At 37.6% G+C, this 21129-nt stretch overlaps 2 protein-coding genes across 2 annotated transcripts; one reads left to right on the top strand and one right to left on the bottom strand.

The window, feature by feature from the left end:
• Positions 1-1780: 1780 nt before the first annotated feature.
• On the top strand, positions 1781-10084 carry steap2 (STEAP family member 2, metalloreductase). The gene is made up of 6 exons (XM_069667770.1): positions 1781-1867; positions 3074-3522; positions 4028-4194; positions 5018-5545; positions 6369-6533; positions 6966-10084. The coding sequence occupies exons 2-6, from the start codon at positions 3126-3128 to the stop codon at positions 7257-7259; spliced, it is 1551 nt and encodes a 516-aa protein (XP_069523871.1). The 5' UTR covers positions 1781-1867; positions 3074-3125; the 3' UTR covers positions 7260-10084.
• An 847-nt stretch (positions 10085-10931) lies between these two features.
• On the bottom strand, positions 10932-12723 carry mos (v-mos Moloney murine sarcoma viral oncogene homolog). Its single transcript, XM_069667692.1, has one exon. It carries the CDS (start codon positions 12665-12667, stop codon positions 11657-11659), a length of 1011 nt encoding a protein of 336 aa, XP_069523793.1. The 5' UTR covers positions 12668-12723; the 3' UTR covers positions 10932-11656.
• Positions 12724-21129: the final 8406 nt, after the last annotated feature.

The raw sequence follows: 21129 nt of genomic DNA, 5'->3' as shown, positions 1-21129 counted from the left end.
CAGAGACATGCAAACCCCTCCACCAACTTAAGGTGGGGATTCATGGAGTGGACTTTACAACTAATGGAAATCAAAAATCTAATATGCATGAGTGAAGGGAATGGTACAAGGGTTGATATCAGAAAAGATGTACAGAAGCAGCCTTTGAGCTCACTTTAGTTCCAGAAACAGTTGTAGGTATTTGTACTTGGGAAATTGTCAGGAAAATGAGCACTATCCTATAATGATTGAAGTAGGCTGAAATTTCAAAGAGATGTGATAATGGGATTACAGAGATAGGTCCTCAGCCATTTTAATTGGGAAAAAAATGTAGACAAGTACAGATGAAGAAATGCAAAAAGTTGATGTAAATCAAGATGTTGATGAACTAAACTATTCTGTCTGTAAAAAACAATTCAAATGAAAGAAGCAAAGCAGAAAATTGTACCGTGGTGGACAAAGGACAATTTTTTTTTATTAAAAGACCTGAAATGAACTTATAGTTTCCAGAATCGTATTGACTATAATGATCACAGGCTAAAGCAAGGAAAACAGGAGAAGAGGAGTAGAAACTAAAATGAAGATACAAATGGTATATTAAATAAACCAGCCACAAATCACAACTGAACCATGCTGTCGGGAAAACCAAGATAAAGATCAAATATGCTATGTGAAAACATCTTAGTAAATCATCAAGGGACATTTTATTAGAATCATATTATAAAGTTTGAGAAAAAGAAAAAATGACCTCAAGTCTGGAAAGAATCTGTCATGGTTTCAAAACATAAGCCATGAAAGGATCTATTGCTTTAACATCTAATATATGCAAAATAATGGAGAGAATGATAAATGAAAGATTATCATATTGTATAGAAAACAACGGACATAATCAAAATATCAGATTGGATTTAGAAAAAACAGAAATACAGTGGACCCTACTTTTTGTGTTGTTGAAGTGTGGAAGGAGGGATTATTATAAGTATATAAGTCAAAGTATTATAAGTAAATTAGGATGTATTGATTGTAGTGTATAAAAGACTTTTTGTACGGAAGATCAATTCAAGCTATATGTGTGTGTGTACATATATATATCCGTATAGCAAGCCCACAAACCTTTCTTTTCCCTCTTCCAATCATAAATTGTACAACCTGAAGACTTGGTGCTTTAACCGAGGGCGAATTTAGTGTTTTTTATGGTAGGCTAAGTTGATTTGCCTTAAAAAAAAAAAAAAGTCCATTGATTTATGGATTATCTTTTAACAAATAGGCTAGATGGAAGAATAATCCTTCTTGGCCAGAGTACATCAGATGACGGTCAGAGAAGTTTTAATTACCCATTTGGCCATGTAAAATTTTCTTCCAAACCCCTGAGCATTTCCTTTGGGATTTGATTTGACCTGATTACCTTCACCTGCATTCTTTCAGCGCATGCCCTCTGTCTTGACGTTTACGTTAGGTGGTGAATGTTTTTGTAAGCCTACACTATTGTTGCTTGGTCAAAAGCAACACAATAACTTGCAAAACACTTGCTGAAAGTTTTGTGGGGGGTTTGCTGAAAGGAATGAGACTTATGCACGATGCATTCATCACTTTTTATTCGTGTCACGTAGCCGTTCAAATGTAAAGCATTTCCGCATGAAAACACCAGACTGTTTTAAAGACCCTTGTAAACAGATCCCCAAAATCAGAAATCGTAAAAAAAAAAATGTGCCTGCAAAATTTTAGCTAGCCCATAAGTATTTGACTAAAGCTGGTATTTCCAATCTTCCCTGCAGGACTTAAACGCAGCATGTGCAGGGGAAGCTGAGCAGGATCAGGATGGGCAGCTAGCAGCTGCTGGTCTGCGTTTCTGCATTAACAGCATCATCCCTCTGAAGCTCGATGACAGGTGGGTAACATAGCATCACATTCATACGTTGGGTGTAGTCTCATTAATAACGTTCATCTCTGAATCGGTAAATCTGTCTGCGTGTTGACATCAGCTTGCTGTGTAAATGTAGCCTATGTTGTTCGATGCATGACAAGAGCAGCAGCGGCCGTACTGCAGCGCTACAGGTGTACACAGGCTGCCTGTATACACACACGGCCGCGTCCTTCACAAGATCATCGTCGCTGCAGATAGAAGGTCATTAGTACAAGCTTCTTCTTTTTTTGTCGGTGGATGGATGTCCTCTAATCGGCCTTTAGCAAACTACCTCTGCAGCAGATGATGGATGAAGATACACAGTCCAGTCATTAGGTGCATTGGATTTTTTTTATACGCAGTCATCTTAATGAGTCAGAATAATCCAAGTTTGTTTGTTTTGTTTTATTTTTTTGCCCAGATGCCTTGCAGCATTTCCAGGAGTGCAGTAGGTTACTAAATATCCCATTGGTGGATTTTAGATTTAATAAGGATAGCAGGACATGACAACCTGGCAACTCAAAGTGTGTTAATGTTATCCCCTACCCTATTGTATCTATAAAGCAATAATAAATAATTCATCAAACATAAATAAAGCCATTCATTACACATTAAAACCCTTTATGAGAAGTGACGTTTAAGAAAGGAGTACTAACCACAAGTACCTCATACTTTTTTTTTTTTTTTTATCCTTCCCAAATCTGGCTACACCGTACAAACATCCCTACCTATAACCCTTTGTTGATTATGATCAGCAATGATCACATCTGAGAATTCGAAAATCTATATGTAAAATATTTTATTCAGGTTTGATGTGTGCACAATTGTTTTACATGTGTTCAAATTTCTTGGTATTTGTTTGTGGTTTTTGGGGTTTTAGCACCCAATAATTATACACAAATAATTTTACATATTTGTAAATCCTAGAGCGTCTGTAGATCAGGTAATACACATTTATTACTATTTGAATCGTATTACACTTATGTGGAGAGTAGGAATGGTTATGGTAGTGTTTATAAAAAAGATACCGATAATACTATCATAATGATAAGCTATGTTCTTTAATATGCAACTAATTGCCCATGCTAATGCATATGAATTCTGCCTGTGATCCCATGTAGGCAATGTCACTTCCCAAGAAAACCAAATCAGTTATTGGTGCTTTGATACTGTCCCTGTTATCTCCCATAGACAAATTCTCATAGGCAGAACACCAAGGAAACACAAGTGACAGGGAGCAAAGATGGACACCATCTCTATGATGGATGGCAGCAGGAGCCCTTTGTTCCTCATGGCCTCCTCCTCCAACCACCTCCAGGCCTGTTTTCTGTCCAACGGCTTGAAGAATGGAGTTGAAGTTGGAGATGCAGGAACCATCTGTCGATCTGCCCAGCCTGCACAGAGGACAGTGGCAATCCTAGGCTCAGGTGACTTCTCCAAGTGTCTGACCATACGCTTGCTGCATTGTGGCTTCCATGTGGTGGTGGGCAGCCGCCATCCCAAACTGGCTGCCCAGTCATTTCCCCATGTAGTGGACGTGACACACCATGAAGATGCTGTGGGGAAGGCAAGCATTGTGTTCCTGGCAATCCGCCGCGAGCACTACTCTGTCTTGTGGGACCTGAAGCATCTACTAAAAGGTATATAAGACACACTCAGCAGTTCTCAGTACTCTAAGAACACTTGAATTTGACGGAGGAACACTTTTTTTTAACACTTCCTCTTCCCATTTACCATTTAGTCCAATTAAGTATTAGCTAATTAAAGGACGTTATTTTGTTCAAGCTCAATATTTTTTAATCAGTAAATTTGCTTTATCACATGTTATCATAAAATATAATTATTTTAATTCTACATTTTATTTGGGCTGCTTTAAATACGTGCTCTAACTCATGCCTCTCTTTGCATGCACAGCAGTTTTGTCTCAATCTGTGCTCTGTGTTGGACTATAGCAGTGTGTAATTATCGTCTTAGCATCTCAAGGAGTAGGTTTTATGTTGTTTATTCCAGGTGTTATGTTATCTCTGTGCCATTATTGTTTATAATGCACAGTGATGCAACACTGTGCTGTGGCCAACATCCAAAGTTTAGTATAAATTTTAAATCTATTACTACAGAGGTCATGTGTGTCTTTTTGACCTGCAGGCAAGATCCTTGTAGATGTGAGTAACAACAGGAGGATGAACCAGTATCCAGAGTCTAATGCTGAGTATCTGGCTTCACTGATGCCAGACTCTGTTGTAGTCAAAGGCTTCAATGTCATTTCAGCCTGGGCTATGCAGCAGAGCTTCCCCAAAGATGCTAGCACACAGGTACAGTCATATATATTTAATTCTTTTAATAACCACAGCGATGTGCAACCAGGTGATTGTATTTTGGGCGATGTGTCTCCTCTAAGAAGCTCTCTGTAAGAATGCCAGTTTAACGGTTGACACGTGCCCCCCATGTACAGAAGCACAGCCGTCAACGCAGTGGACTCAGGCTCAACTCATCCTCTGCCCTTTGCTGTATCACCCCTCTCTCTTTCTTCATTTCCAAGTCTATCCACTGTACTATCCAACAAAGGCAAAGGCCAAAAAAACAGATAATTTAGTCACAGTTCCATTCCAAAGGTTAGTAAGTAACATTAAAATATTGACAGCATCATGTTTATCTTTAATATATTTCTATTACAGTCAAAAGTCAAAATAAATGTGCAGCACTGCTATTTCAAGGCTCAGTAAAAGACATTATGATTTATTACAGTAGGATCTGTATTTTATCTCTAGTTGGAGAAGGCAGCCAACATACTGGATGTGACGGTCTGTGTTACTGCCTTGCTCACAACAATAGCTCTCCTGGCTGAAGAAGAAATCCCCCTGCCAGTCAGATGTAATTATCAGTGCTTTGAATTATACAAATACAGATCACAATTTCAGTCCTGCCATTTAAAACTTCTTATATTTAAATGAAAGGCATAAATAGATGAGTTTCATGATGAGTGCCCTCTTCAAGACTTGTTACAATGTGACAATGTATTCAGATTTAATTTGTGTACTCTGTGTCAAATGTCCCCCCGCCTCTGTTCCATCCCTCCTGGTTATCTTCACTGCGCCTCTAACCAATCCTATTCTCTGTAATCCTGGCACTGTATAGGTGTTTATTTGCAGTGACTCTGTGAAGGCTAGACAACAGATTATGGAACTAGCCCGCCAGCTCCACTTCCAGCCGGTTGATATGGGCACCCTGTCTTCTTCGCGGGACATTGAGGCCATGCCAATACAGTTATTCCCTAGCTGGAAGGGCCCTGTCCTTGCTGCTGTGGCCCTATCTATCTTCTTTTTTGCCTACTCCTTTGTAAGAGATATCATCCACCCTTATGTGAAATACAAACAGAGTGACTTCTACAAGATCCCTATAGAGATGGTGAATCGAACACTGCCCACTGTTGCCATCACACTCTTGGCCCTGGTGTACCTGGCAGGCCAGCTTGCAGCTGCACACCAGCTTTACTATGGTACCAAGTACAGGCATTTTCCACACTGGCTTGAAGGCTGGCTGCAAAGTCGGAAACAGCTGGGCCTCCTCAGCTTCTTTCTGGCTGCTGTACATGTTCTCTACAGCGTCTGTCTGCCCATGAGGAGGTCTGAGAGGTACCTGCTGCTTAATACCGCCTATCAGCAGGTCAGTGGTATGTGTGGCTTTAACATCATATCCATACTGATACTTCTGATACTGATACTGATACATCATATCCATACTGATAAATTTGACTCAAGGTTAGCATAGGGCTGGTGGCGGGGGGGGGAAAGTCTGTGATCAAACATAACATCAAACATCAACACCTCATGGTTAAACAATTTATTTAAGGTAATTGATAAACAGGAGGTCAAGAGTGGATTAATTTGTAAATACATGAGTCTCATTTAAATATAGGAAGTGAATAAAAAAAAAATCTGATATGGCAGTAATGTCAAGAGTCTTTGTGTTGACTTTGTCGATCCCTACAATCACTTGTCTGCATGTAAGTAGAGCCAACCAATATTGTGGAGAACAATAGCATAAAGACTTAGATTCTCTTTAAGATTTTGGCCAAAACTACCTGAAAAATCTCATCAAAAATATTGAATATAGACTAATTAATTCTGGTGATTTCCATGAGTCACCATAAAAAATCTGTGAACTTATTTATTTTTTATTATTTTTACTCAAGAATAATATAGTATACTGAAATGACATAAGGGCTGTCAGGTGGGTCTACTTTTGAGCGTACATTTGTTGCATATCACTGAAATAATGTGTTTAATGAAATCATAACAGCAAATCTGTGGCAGGTCACTTTTCCTGTAAAACTACACATGCTACACAGGGCCATTGGGGGTTAACAGGGGCCAAGCAGCTCAACTTTGTTTCAAATCTGTTTTGCAGGTTAATCTGGCATGCATAAAAAGAAGGTATTAGATGATGATTGTGAAGAACTCCATCTTAGTATCCTTTTCTTTGGCAGGTCCATGCTAATTTGGAAAATTCTTGGAATGAGGAGGAGGTGTGGAGGGTAGAGATGTATGTTTCCTTTGGGATCATGAGTCTTGGGCTCCTGTCACTTCTTGCCATCACCTCCATTCCCTCTGTCCACAGCACTCTCAACTGGAGGGAATTTAGCTTCATACAGGTACAAACATAAAAAGCCTCGATTGTCAAGGTCTAACTGTGGATTACTTTTCAGAAAAAATTGTAATGTGATTACTCTCAAGTAAGTTCTGGGGTTGTTATGAGTATCTTTTTAATGATTTCTTAATGGATATATGGACTTTTATTAATGATGAATATGGATAAAGTGTGAGTTACATTAAATCTTAGAGATATTAATCATAATCATGTGTTCAGGCTAAGTAAGCAACATAAATACCCTAAATAGGCTGCTAAACTGCAAAGGGCATGTTGGATGCGTGTTACACAGAGTGATGTTTCTTATATGCATGTTATAGTGTAACAAGAGTTATGGGTCTAACTTATCACTCGCTCACTTATCCACTAAGTTAACTGTATGATTGCAGAGTTCTAACTTTTTGTTTCATTGTGAGTCTTCCTGTCTTTGCTGTAGTCCACTCTCGGCTACATCGCCCTGCTCATTGCAACCTTTCACGGCCTGCTTTTTGGCTGGAAGCGAGCCTTTGAGGAGGAGGCCTACCGTTTCTACCTGCCCCCTTGCTTTGTGGTGGCCCTGGCCCTGCCAGTATGTGTCATACTGGGCAAAGTGCTGATGCTGCTCCCGTGTGTGGCTCGCAAGCTCCACCAGATCCGTCAGGGCCTGGACAACAGTCAGTACAGGTGTCAACGCCTGGAGCCTGTGGGCTCAGCTGTGCAGATTTCCCCTGAAAGAGTGACCATAATGTGATTTGTACAGCCAAAGCTGTCTGCTCCTATATTGAGAATTTTAACGTATACTGCCATAGTTAGCTGTTTTACTAAAGCAAATAAATACTTTTATTTATGTGATTCTTATTGAAAGGGCATATGATTCTTTGTTACTGTGAACTGTTTTTGCTGAATTGTGAATTGTGTACTTGTGTACTTGTTAGCTGTTAATATGCACAGTTTTGTTACAGTTTGTCCATCATTTTGTAAATCTGAATAGTATTTTCTTGACAGTATTTTTCCAATATGCTCCTAGTACTATTGTCACGAATACTGTATTCCTGTCCTTTTGTTCTGGCAGACCTTACATTGAGATACTGCGTTTAGAAGCTTAGTCTAGTACTAAAGCTGCCGATGTGTTTGGCTCCCAGGAGTGACCTGGCTGACGCGCTGTACAATTCAATACGATACCGTTTGGTTTGGTGTTTCCAATAAGGTCTCTGCAGGCGTCTTAAGTCTGCATAATACAATCCATTTAATTCAATCACCATGCAGCGTTAATACATCATCCAGTTTCCTTTTACGATCGATCAAACAAATACAAACGATACAGCTGCGGTTTGCCATGCCGCCTGTCGTCACAGCGGTCAAAAACCATTTGCCCTTCCGGGGTCAAACACACACCTACATTTACTATCACCACACCTTTTATACCTCTACCTTAAGCAATAGTGCAGCGACACCCAGTGGCACAAAAACAAAACAGCTTTCCCAAAAACATGAATATGGCTCTTACACTGCGTGTTGGTCATGATTTTAAAGTTGAGCTCAATTTCCAAGTTCTACTCAGCTTGTGAAAACAGTTGAATAATGTTTGCTGTGGCTCTGAAGGAACGAAGATTAGGAAAATAACACTGATGATGTCAGAAATGGGTACCAAAGGATCCAGTATAAGTCTAGATATCTGCGTGTGGTGCACACATTTCTGAATCTTGTCCCCCCCCCCCCCCCACCATCTGTCTCTTGTGAGTCCCCCAAACTCATGGAAGTGCAGTACTAAACTGCTGTAGCCCCTCTTTGTTTAAAGTTCATAGCAGCAGAGCTTTCTTCTTTTTTGTGCCCTAAAAAATAAACTCTGAGATAAATTTGAAGTGGAACCTAGATCAATCAAGGAAAAGTAATTTTTGGATTTTTGTTGTCTTATATGATTTTGAAATTTTACATTTTAACAGCTTTAACTTTATCTTTACATAAATACATAGAAATCCATATAGGCCTCAGCTTTTGTAAGTTTTTTGATTCTGAGTTCAAAATTCATTTCCCAGTTCTTGGATATTCTGCCATTAGGTGGCACAAAGTGCAAAGTGTACATCTCTCAGTTAGCTACATTAGCTACTTCACAACACATTAGCTACGGCTGGCTACATTCATTAAAAATTTGGTTCCCACGATTTAGTTTCATGACTAACTTGAGGCCTAATATTTGGTATTGATTGATTGACTAAAGTGAGTTTGCTTTCTGAAAACAAATCTTAATTTCTAGACATTTCAAATTCAAAACTGAAGAAAACTGAATCCCACCTACATCCTTCAAAGCTGTATTTTTCGGCCCAAAGGTACTCCCCACTATAACCTTAGGTCAATTCAGATGTACAATCCTTTATATTTTTCAAAATATGAACAAGCAATTAGCATCTCTATGTATCTTCACAAATTTTCATTAATATCATACCAGTTTGATACAGGCACTAGATGGCAAGTGTTTTCAAACAAGTCAAATTGGCGTCAGTCCAAACTTTGAGTCTGAAGTGACATATTTTGTTGTAATTGAACTGTATGCACACAAACTTCTATTTCATCGCATTTTAAACAACTTTCACTAAAATATAGTACACCCAATACTAGGAGAAAGATTTGTGATTTGTGTCATAATTCAATCAACATTTTGACCGTTGTTAATCTACCCATCAGAGACCACTTGACTGATCCTCCTATAAACTAGTCAGAATCATCTACAGACTTCACTGATCTTAAGATGCTTAAAAAAATTGTATACTTCATATTTTTCAAAGTACAAGCAAGTATATTCAAATCAAAAAAGTTTGATTTCTTCTATGGTGTTTAACAACAAAATGCAATGTTATTGTTTTGTGAGCTGTAAGAATAGAAAGACTAAATTATGTATAAGGTTGTATAACAAGTTACTATCTCTCTCAGTGCTTGAAATTGTTCTAATTTTTGGTGACAATGTCCCACTCCAAACTGTCAAGAAATGTTTAGGTATTTGTTGAATCTACAATATCACTGCAATCAGTCATGCTGGAAAACTGTCATTATAAAGAATTACACCGACTGTTTTTACAGACTATCTCAAAAAATGTAACTGTAAAATTTGATTGAATCAGTCAATGCAACTTAATTAGCTAACAGTATTAGTACAGGAGCTGATGTAAAAGCTGCCACATCAAAAGGCTTATGACAGAAACAGTTTTTTAGTCTCCTGTGTGATGTTCCCATCAGCTGTTATAATTAGGGTCTCATAGTGGAATTTTTTGAATCTTTTTTGTTCTACCTGCTGTCTTCTTATATATCTTACTTAACAGACATGTTGCTGTTTCCTACAGCAGGAAAATGACCAGTGAAGTGCTCTGTTAACTTATTAAATTCACCAATAAATGTATTTATGTGACTATCCCTTCATGACCCTGAAAAATGAAAACATGAAAAATGTCTCTTCTCCCTTAACCCTGAATTACCATGCAGCAGTAATGTAACTAACTTTGAAGCAATATGTGATGTTTGTTCATGTCTCTGTGGCTTTATTCTCAGACTGTACTAAAAATTATAAATGTGTCTTAAATAATTGTTATTGTGTTATGGTCTGGTTTCTATAATTTCCTTTATTTGGCCAGGTAATTCACCAGGCCATACATTTTCCTTCGTATTGCATGTCCAAACCAAGTTTTGACATGACTGCAGTGATGTCATTCAAAAAAGGAATGAAAAACATCAATTAAGCTTATCCACAGAAAAATACTTTTGTCTAGTTAGAAAGTTCCATACCTGTGTATATTGTATCCTATAAAACAGTAAAACTGTCAAATGTGCTGCATATTTCATAAGTCTGCAAGAATCAGTTTATCTTAAACCTAATAAGCTTATGTTCTGCTTTGGTTTTTGAAGCAACAGTGAGCTCTGCTGTCTGTGAATGAAAGCTTGAATCTGTCCTCAGTTATGTCTAATGTCACATTTTGTGAAGCTGTTTGCATTGCAGTGTTGTACGTAAGATGAGGGAAAGGTCATTTTGGTCTTAGAAGGGCTAGTGCAGCATCAAGTGTTCCACACGTTCATGATATCAATTGATTTAAAATTTGTTCAAATATATAAATACATTTCTCCAGTCTACATCCAGTCTTAAATGTTGACCCAAGCCAGAATGTTTACAACTAACAAGAATTAGACTCAGAATTAGAGAATGGTCCTAAACTTTGTCTTATGAAATACAAGTGGGTCTGATGAGTTTTGTTTAAAAAATATTTAATTAACTTTAAGTCAGTCATGCTTACCCATAATGCCCATTACAAAACTGCTTTTTGGAAGAGGTCCAAAGTATTTTGACAAAATGTGAAGATGAGCTTAGAAGCAAAACAAAAACAAAAACAAAACAAAAACATCTTAAGTATAAAAATATTTTTAATGAAAACTCATCACATTTAAATATCAGGTTACAATTTAACCATGACAAATAAAACTCAATTTCAACAGATTTTGAATAAGAAGAATAATTGCTAGAACAAAGCAAGTTAAAACACTCACATTTAAAGTTTAAGAATTGATGGTTTGACTTGGCTTAACTATATCGAGAACTAAAGCTTAGTTGTAGCAGTGTAACATTTCTTCGGAGGAAGTTGCACAAAAGTCATTACATGGCATTAGAAGACCCATGACGAGCAATTCCTAAGTGGTACGATAAATCTCCACATTGCTTAAAAAAAACAACTGTAAAGCGTCATTGCTTAAACATTGGGAGCCGCTTCAAGTAAACACAATCATCAACAGCTTACATATGCAATTTATAGACAATTTTGCAACTAAAACTACATCAGGAGCAGCAAGTATAGGAAGACAATAAAAAAAAACCCATATGAATAGATCTGTAGGGTTTAGTAGCGCCGAATTGAAATGTACACCATTACAAGTCGTTAGCCAATAGGAATTGAATTTCGAGTGGCAAATTACGATCTACGAAGGAACTACATTTTAAACATTAAAAAGCACAGTCCGGCAGTAAGGTCATAATTAAGGCCATAATTAAATGGGCTGTCCACAGCTTCTTTATGTAAAGCTGACACAGCTTAAATGTTTCAAAAACGTTTTCAATATTTAAAACCCGCAGCTGTCGGTACAGCTGTGCACCAGCTAGCCTATAAAATGAACTCATATTTGGGAGCGCAGCTGCTCTAGGTGAGGCAACAACTCCAGAGCAGTAGGTCTGCAACTGCAATCTGCGCTCCAGCACCGGCTCAGCAGAGCCTTACACGGCCGCCCCAGCTGCGATTCAAATACTGGGTTGGTCTGAATAGACGGTCGAAGGTTGTGCGCCACAACCGCGTAGAGCACGTGCTGCCTTTCGCCGGTGTATGGCTGCTCTCTAGTGATCAGCTGCCACAAGGTGATGCCAAAAGAGAAAATATCTGCTTTAGGAGACACCCCCTCACCTCTCAACAGCTCCGGGGCTCTGTGCGTGTATGTACCGCCTATGTGGCTCAGATGAGGGCTGCAAGTACTGACCTCACACCCACTGTCCAGTTTTAAAGAACTCCCGAAATCGGCAATTTTGCAGATGTCCTCGCTGGACACTAACAAGTTGGCTGGCTTTATGTCCAGATGCACAACGCTGTGGGAGTGAAGAAACCGCAAGCCGTGTATAATGTCCGTGGAGTACCTGAGCCACCGGTCCTCCCTCAGAGGCTCAGCATGTCCGTAAATAATCTGCTGTAGATTTTTGATCCCTACAAACTCCATCAGTATTGTTCCAATGCTGCTTTCATCTCCAAAATCCTCCGGTACGCATGTGGTCGCAGCGATGACGCGCACGATGTTTTTGTGGCGCAGGTGGGCTGCGTTTAGCTCTGCCCAGAAGCTCTGCCGAGACGCCAGCTTGTTCTTGGTGCACTTCTTGACCTTCTTGAGCGCAACGGTCTGCCCGAAGTACTCTGCCCTGTAGACGGAGCCGAACCCTCCGGAGCCCACAGGGTGCGCGGAGCGCAGCTCCTTCCAATGGATCACAGAGGACCAGGGCCGACTGGCAGCTCTTCCGTGGAGCCTCTGTATGGGGACTTGTAATGTGGAACCGTGTTTCGTGAGTGGGCTGCTGCAGATTCCGATGTCCAGAGAGGGGTAGATGTCTTTCGGCAGCAGTCGGGTAACGGGAATTGGAGAAGGCATTGTGGATGCTGGAGTTTGTCCATGCAGCCTGAAGTCAACTGCTGACTGAACGCAAGCCCCTTAGATTAAAAGCTTTTCAACACAGACCTGCGCACATGCACTCCCACACTGCCGGTCACACCGCCACTTAGAGTTGTGGAGTATGTACTGCTTTCTGCTTTGGTTCAACGGGTTCGTCTCGATGGTTCAAGTCAGTTTACGCTACAATAAGGGAGAAGGGGGCGAAATGAGACATAATCATCATATTATACTTGGTAAAGCATAATTCTATTTATTTGTGGCAAAAAGTAACAACCACGTGTGCACGCCACCAGCATCAGAATCAGAACAGCTAAACAATTCAGTGTCATAGAGTTTTAGAAGGGCAAGGACAAATTTTACTAAGTAGCTTCACAGTAAGGCTTTGGGAGGCAGCACCACTGAAAAAGTTAAACAGCTCGGGAGCCTGTGATTAGTTTCTTCACTGATACTTTTCCAGCATGCAGGGACAGACGATCACTCCAACATACATCAGTGTAAGATGCAATGAGGATTTGTTAACAGTGCAAAGTAAAATATTGCAAGATTTAGTTTAAAAAATTCAACTCAGAGACAGCCTACTAGAGCTATGTACACATTACCTGTCAGACTGGATAGACTCAAGCCTTCTGTTCTGAGAACTGTAGCAGGAGAATTACTGACTCATCTGACTCATTTCAAAGGTTAAAATGTTCTCTTCTATAGTACAGTACCAAACAAATAGCAAGATTTGGATTGCTTTGGTCATATTGGTAAGTATAGGAATGCTTTATATTTCACTAAATTACATTTTCTCTTGATTCACCCCACCCTGTTATTCAACATGCATACTTCTATTCAGCAAAGTTTAAACTGTGAGTTTTGGTTAACTTCGGATTTTTGAAAACTTTAACAAAAACATCATGGTAGGTAGTAGACCAAATGTTAACAACAGCAGTTTCAATTAAATACCATATAAAATGCTAAGATTTAATTTAAGATAACTGCTTGGTGGATCATATTTGATTAATAATTAAATTAACAAATAGGTTAAGGAATCATGTTGTCAGTTGTGGAGTTGCAGTTGCATTTGGAAAAGTAAATGATTTGTAGCTTAACATAATAATAATAATAATAATAATAATAATAATAATGAGAAGTATTGGTAAAAACTATATACAGCTCTGGAAAAAAAAAAAGAGACCACTCAAAAATTTTCTCTATGTGTCATGGCCAGCCCAAGCCAGATCTGAACCCCATTGAAAACCTCCTGAATGTGATCAAGAGGAAGATGGATAGTCACTAGACTTTGAACAAAGCTGAGCTGCTTGAATTTTTGTGCAAAGAGTGGTGTTATGTCACCAAACACAAATGTGAAAGACTGGGTGAGAGCATGCAAAGATGCATGAAAGCTGAAATTAAAAAACAGGTTCTCTGTGAAAGTTCTCAGTCATCCAGGTCATTGTATTCTAAGTTTAATCCCAAAGGCAATTGGACTTCAACTAAGTCCAGTTGCCTTTTTGATTCAGCTTAAAAAAACAGCTATTGATAACTTAATCTTCCTAACTTAAAACATTAGCATTCTGTTGTTTAGAAATGAACATGAACTTGTTTTCTTCGCATTATTCGAGGTCTGAAAAACATTTTTTTTTGCATCTTTTGGTTACCTTAACCAGTTGTCATTTTCTGCAATTAAAAGACCTAAATAAGACCTTAATTTTACACAAACACAAACCTATAAATAGTTAAACTTGAGAAAAGAGCCTCCAAAAATGCACTACGTCTTCGAGGGTTCTCTCTGAGTAGCATTTGTAGTACCCATCAGTAAATATCTGTTTAATTACAGTGTAATTACAGAGGCTTTTGAAAGAACCATTGGCACACAGAAATAAAGACAAAGTCAAAGTGAATAACACATTTTTCGGAATAACCAATTAGACACAAATTTGAGTCCTTGTCATATGTTTATTGAACTTTCATTACATTGTGTAAAAACACTGGAGTTAAGGACTGCAGCTCTTCTCTCTCATAGCAGCAAGGTATGTATATCAAACCAGGTTATTCTGCCAGACAATAAATAATCTGCCTCTTTGGATGATGTAAATGTTTTAAAAAAAACAACGGATAAAACCCGCAGCATTACATGTATATATATATATATATATGTATATATATATATATATATATATATATATATACATATGTATGTATATGTATGTATAAAGAATCACTTTGCCTATATTTAAAAAATACACCAGTAGTTTGTAAAATAGATTTGAAGTAAAATATTGAGGATAAGCAATGAGTCTAATCTCACAATGAGTCATTGTGACACAATGGCATTGTTGAAATACAACAAAAAATAAAACCAACATGGCTGGAATGCAGTTCATATCTGAACTTCATCAGCTCATTTTGAATTGTATCACTTGGAGTTGTGTTTCCCAGAGTCTGCACTGATGTCTGCATTTATGGTGAGCGACTTTATTCAGAGCAATCTCCCACAATGACACAGTTTCCCAATATCACAACACATGGGGGGGATATTACAGGCAAGTCTGTAAAAGACTACAAAAGTCACAGTACAATAAAAAATATATGTAGCTATATAGTACAACCAGGCACACACAGGCCAACGGTTCAGCTAAATTGGATACTTTTTACAAACGATACATTTAAGAACTAGAAAAGAGGTCTGTAGCACCTTGAGGAGCTTTAGAAGTATGTTAGCAGCTTGATCCAATACCAAAATATATTGCAGTATTGCAGTGTTTATTACATACACATTCAATAAAGTTTACTGGTACCACTGAAGCTTATAAAGAAGTTTAACATGAATTGCTAAATGTCTGTGCCTCTCACTGAAGAGCATCTCCTGTCTTCTGGTCACCAAACAACCGAGAGAGACATTCGGTTTTCTTAATCCTTTTTCCAGGACAGTTCAGATTAGCTTCAGAATTATGAACCTGATCTAAAACCAGATTCAAAATCTGGATCCTCTTCCTCTGATGTGAAGAGTTTTTTTTCTTTCAGCTCTTATCTGTTTGTCACTTTTATTGTCCTTACATCAGCTTCCTGGATTCTGTCATATAATCCATATTAGTTATCCATCTTATTGAAACTGCAGTTAGCTGATTGGAAAATGTGTGTTTACAGTATAACAGATTCCAAGACAAATACCAAAAAGAAATCAAGTCATATTTTTTTATAATGTCATGCTGAGGTCAAAGTATGATAGAAAAGGACAAATCCCCCTGGAAATAACTGAACATCTATCTCATTTGTCTGTTTGTCAACTAATAAACAATGGCAAGATGATTAATTTAGTTCTATATAACACTCCATTTAAGCTTAATTATCGCCTGTTCTCTCACCTAACCCAGCGATTGAATAGTCAAAGAAGACCTTACAAACTAGGCCAAAAAAAAAATCTGTGTTTAAGGTACATTATTTGTTAAAAGACCCCTCAATGAGATACACAGAACACTTGTGCAAGTAAAGCAAAAATGACACTTTGATCGGAAAAACACTGTCAAAATTGTACCTGTAAAAATATAACATTTATATTGTATTTACATGTTATTGTTCTCTAAAAGAGCTAAATATATAATCTATACATTTGTAATAGAAGTTTTAAACAAAAGGTATTGGAGGAAATAAAGGCATTCAATTTACAAAAAAAGTGCTATGATTACAAAAAATAGCAGCTTGCTAACATCTCTTGTAAAACAACAAACCTTCACAAGATGGAAATAGCAAACTTCTAAAAATGCTTTTAAACATTACACATTCAACTCTACATTTCACACAATCCAGAACAATATTGTCTCCTTTCATGTCTCATCCTTTCAATCAAGGGGAACTTAACACTTCTAGTTCATCATTACTTCTGAATCTCGGAGAACAAAAACAATGATGAGTATGTGAGGTAAATAATAACACTACTGGGTTATTTAGGCATAAAAACATTTGCGGAATTAAGATGCACCAGTTGTTTGCTGCTGTGGTGGAAGGTGAAAGGAGAAGTTTGGCTTTTTTTTTTGCAGGCTGTAAAGTCAGTTTTCAGTATAGTGTGCTGTCCACCGTCTCTTGTGAGTATAAAACAAGAATGTCCAAAGGTATGTTTGTTCTACAGATAACATATGTTAGATTTTTGTGAAATCATAAAGATCCACTAACTTTAGTTAAGTTGTTGTAGGTCCTATCTACTGATTGATTTTTTTTTTTTTTTATATTTGTTATTGTGACTCCTGCAAGCTAGCTCCTACAATAGTGTTTGTGTTAGTATTTTTTATCATTTTTTTTACATTATGATTTAAATCATAAATTAGTGGGTGAAAAATAAGTCAACAATATGAATGGCAGAGGCAATCTTTTAGAACAGCACAATGTTAATTATATAAGAAAGGAGACTTCAGTCCTAGGCCCACAGTAGCCAAAAAAGCACTGACAATTACAGCAAACATTTGTAACCTCAGAATGCTGTATAACACTCCATGTTATGCAATTTTGCCACCCAAAAAAAATCTTGATGTTCAACACAGTCAAGAGAGCTAATGAGGCAAAGCAATGCATCAGTGCATCAGTTTAAGATGTGACTTTAACCTTAATTTTCCACTTTTTCCAACAACACTGCTTGTTCATTAGAGGTGTTTAATGTTGATTGTGTAATGTTGAACTTTTCATGTATGTATATAGCCAATGTATTTAATAGTCAATTAAAAAATTCAGTTTTTTGCATCATTCCAGTACATATCTTTGGAAAGCTTGGAATCGTTACCAGAAATAAGAGGGTCTAAGTGAACTTGTTGTCAGTAGAGGTTACTGTAATTGTTATCTTGTAGAATACATTGTATGCAGCATGATTCTGTTCCAACACAGTTGTTTTTGTGCCATTTTTTGTTCTTATAAAAGGCCATTTCAAAATTCCCACATAGATTTAAAAGGCAAACAGCAGATATGTTAAATTATTGCACAAATAAGAAGGCACAACCAAGGATATTAATTTGAATCAATAGGCTACTTATGATTGTGCAGTGAAGCTGCTGTGTTACTTTGTTAAAAAACACAAGGTGGACATGAGCATATGTGTCTGTTTTTACTAAGGATCCTGAACCAGCTATCCATCTGGGATGAAACACGGCTACTGCTCAATCATTATCTTCACTACTCATTACCTAACATCAACCACTCGATTGTTAGCAGTAAATGCCATGTTGGGTGGAGCTTCACTGTAGCTTTGACTTTGACCTTTCAACATCTCTCATTTCATAAAAGCTTTAGAGAGAGCTGAGAAGCACTCTTGTTGATGGCTCTTCAGGGGTCCGTTTCACAAAGCAGGTTTATTGAAAACTCTGAGTCTGTTAACCCTGAAATGAGGGAAACTCTGAGTTTTCCGTTTCACAAAGGGAGGTAACTCAAACCAGAGAAAGAGGGGTAACTCTAGCCTGTTTCACAGAGAGAGGTAACTTAAGCTCTCGGTCAGTTACCGTAGTAACAGACTCTATGAGTTTCCTGAAGAAAACCTGCTCCCGACCAGGTTTGGTTCAGAGTTTCGTTCCGTCTCCTCCCTCTAGAATACAAAAAACCCTCATTCGACTTCCTCATTTATTCAGCCCGTCTCACGCGTGTTTGAGCGGTTACAAATTTTAAAAAAAGAAATGTTGCGTCTCTGTGGTGCTCTGACCCCTTTGAAAAAGTCTTTCATAATCATGATAAAAAAAATCAAAAGACAAATCTGTGTCAAAGTCATAACTTTTAGATTTTTCCACCACTACTGCCGAGAGCACTAAAATAAAACGTTTAATAAGTTATTGGATTTGTTTTTAAACTAACACAATTCAGTTTAATCAACATAAATTATAATGTATGTGAAGTCAGCATCATGGAATAAAGCTAATGCACATTAAAACAGCCACTGAATGATATTTAATCTGTTTAATATTTAAAATATGACTGAAGTGAGGTTCAGCCATGAGCCTGTTCTGCCTGAGCCGCACCTTTGAATGGTGTTCTGGAATTTTTTTTTTAACTGCTTCCACGTATGTTTTTCTCTGGATTGCTCCTAAATTAATATAAATTTTAGCTTCCGGTCGTGATTAAGTATTAAATAAATAGACCAGTTCAAACTTGCAAATTTACTTGAGCAGCAGTTTCTTCCCACGCCGCTTCTCTCTCTTTTGCAGCTGCAGCCGTGTTACTCTATTTTTCTAAAAACATGCTCGTATTCGCTGAACGTCCGCATGAGGATTTCGAGCTCCACTGGTGTGACGTAGGAGGACCTCTTTTTGTGTACCGTTGCCATGGTGAATCGTGGTATTGGGGCTCCATTAATGCTGACTTTTGATAGTCAGCGTGCACACACTTAACTCTGGCTGAACCTACTCAGAGTTGATTGAACTAACTCTGATCAGCTGTTCTGGAACCGAAAACTCTGAGTTTCCTATCTCAGAGTAGATCAACTCAGAGTTCAGGGTTAGACTCAGAGTTTGTTGAACCTGCTTTGTGAAACGGACCCCAGGAGAAGAAGCACAGACTGTCTGCAGGGAATGGCAGAAAATAGAGTCTGAAGAATTCTAAACGATAAAATCACTATCTCAATTTTGTTTTTTAATCACATCCATGCTGTCCGTGCCCATGCCAGACAGTTTTGGTAAATTAAAAATATTACTTATTTATGTTTGTTGATAACACAATATGTTATTATTATTATTATTATTATTATTATTAATTATTATTGATATTATTATTTGCATTTCTACAGTTAATGTGCAAGGCCACTTCTGATGGTTAAAGTAAGGGAAACATGATTACATTAATTGATGTTAAATGCAATATAAAGTCCTTTATGAGACACACAGTCCTGTTTTCTGCCTGACAGTCTCAGATGTTCTGCATTGCATCCTCCACCATCCCATGCCTCTGAACATACATGGTACACTACTTTGGGCATTGGTACTGGAAGTAAAATGTGAGTCCCTTTCTGCTCCATTGTCTTGGAGTGAAGGCAGAAGTCAAACCCAAACTGACTGCATGGGTAGATACGATACTACTGTAGGGGCAACTAGCCAGTCAGTGACCCTTGGATCGTGACAACATTGAACTATTCCCAAAGACGTTGGGTCTTTTTTTCCCCAACACATTTAACTGCATTTGATAGTCCTTTACCATGCTAGGTAGGTAGGAATGCCAAGACTAATAATCTAAACTGAGCATGCTTTGGCCTAATCAATAAATGTTTTATTTAGATAAAGTAAGTTTTGAAACTCAGTTCTTTTTCTAGCATACTTCACATTCCTACAGTTTTGTACATTTGCATCTGGGAAATGCCCAAGTACTACTATAGTGTATTGTCTATACCCGATTTTAGCAGCTTTTCTTGTGCAGTTAAGTGCCTAGTTGGAGGGCACTAGATGCAGTTAAAAAGAGGACAATGTTGACTGTTTTGCTATGATTTTAAGCTCAACTTTGGCCACAAGCCCCTAAAATGTGGCTCATGTTTTATTTCTACCATTTTTAACATGAAGAAGTTGAAAGACCCTCCTCTAAAGCTAGTAAGCTAGAGAATTGAAGACCTCCATAGATTTTTTTCGATTACATACTTTATATCTCATTTAAATTTCTAACATTTCTTTTGATGACAAAATAATGCTGTACAATTAATATAACATAGAAAGCTCATTAAACTGGGATGAACCAAGCTCACAAAATTATGTTGTATTAATGCAGTGTTTCTGGAATATGTAAAAAAATATTTCTAGTAGTATAAGAGAGCATGAGATGCTACGTTTTTATTGCTTTGCAATGAAGCACGATTACGCTGAAGATCAAATCAAATGTCCTTGAAAGCTGGATTATAGCAATTGTTTTTTTAATCCCATCTAATTTCAACATTGTGTAAAGTGGAACAGCACCAGAGTTGGTCAGAACAAATGGCTTTTGACATTTATTTTCATTCCAAACTTCTGAACTGTCAAGTATTTTGGAAGTTAAAGGAGCGTACAATATACTTGTGAACGGCTTCAGGACACTTGCATTTTAGTTTTTAATGGTGACAAAACAGAAAAGCATATTTTCAGTCCAAGTCAAATCTCACCAATTTTTCTGCACTTCTTAAATTATGTATGTTTCAGAAAAACCTTTACAGCTCTTTGTTAGGAAACAGAGTGGCTGGAATGTTCACTAAACATATCATTTTCATTAATCTGGCAATTGCTATTTTCACTTTTCATATTTAAAAAAGGTTTACATTATGTTTTGTTTAAATATTACATGTTTTCAAATAGTTTTTAATTATCAAAGGCTGCAATTTGTGGGCATCATCTTTAATTTTTTGGACTTATTATGCTCATGATATTGGGAGGAAGGTGCTGCACAGTTTTTTTTAAGTTAAGGTGGGGGTCAAGTGGCAATATTTATTTTGCAATGGAGGTTCTACCAAAACAGAACATTTTTAAAGACCACAA

Source organism: Semicossyphus pulcher, unplaced genomic scaffold, assembly GCF_022749685.1.
Source record: "Semicossyphus pulcher isolate SPU_LCO1_2020_fin unplaced genomic scaffold, fSemPul1.0.p SCAF_18, whole genome shotgun sequence".
In the NCBI taxonomy this organism is placed as follows: domain Eukaryota; kingdom Metazoa; phylum Chordata; class Actinopteri; order Labriformes; family Labridae; genus Semicossyphus; species Semicossyphus pulcher.
This window is presented reverse-complemented; position numbering and strand designations above follow the sequence as displayed.

Bases quoted from the DNA above. Each gene is read 5' to 3' on its own strand.
- mos (XM_069667692.1), bottom strand. From the start codon at position 12,667: ATGCCTTCTCCAATTCCCGTTACCCGACTGCTGCCGAAAGACATCTAC.
- steap2 (XM_069667770.1), top strand. From the start codon at position 3,126: ATGGACACCATCTCTATGATGGATGGCAGCAGGAGCCCTTTGTTCCTC. The intron at 5,546-6,368 runs GTCAGTGGTATG...TTTCTTTGGCAG, and splicing joins TTAATACCGCCTATCAGCAG to GTCCATGCTAATTTGGAAAA. The intron at 6,534-6,965 runs GTACAAACATAA...TCTTTGCTGTAG, and splicing joins GGGAATTTAGCTTCATACAG to TCCACTCTCGGCTACATCGC.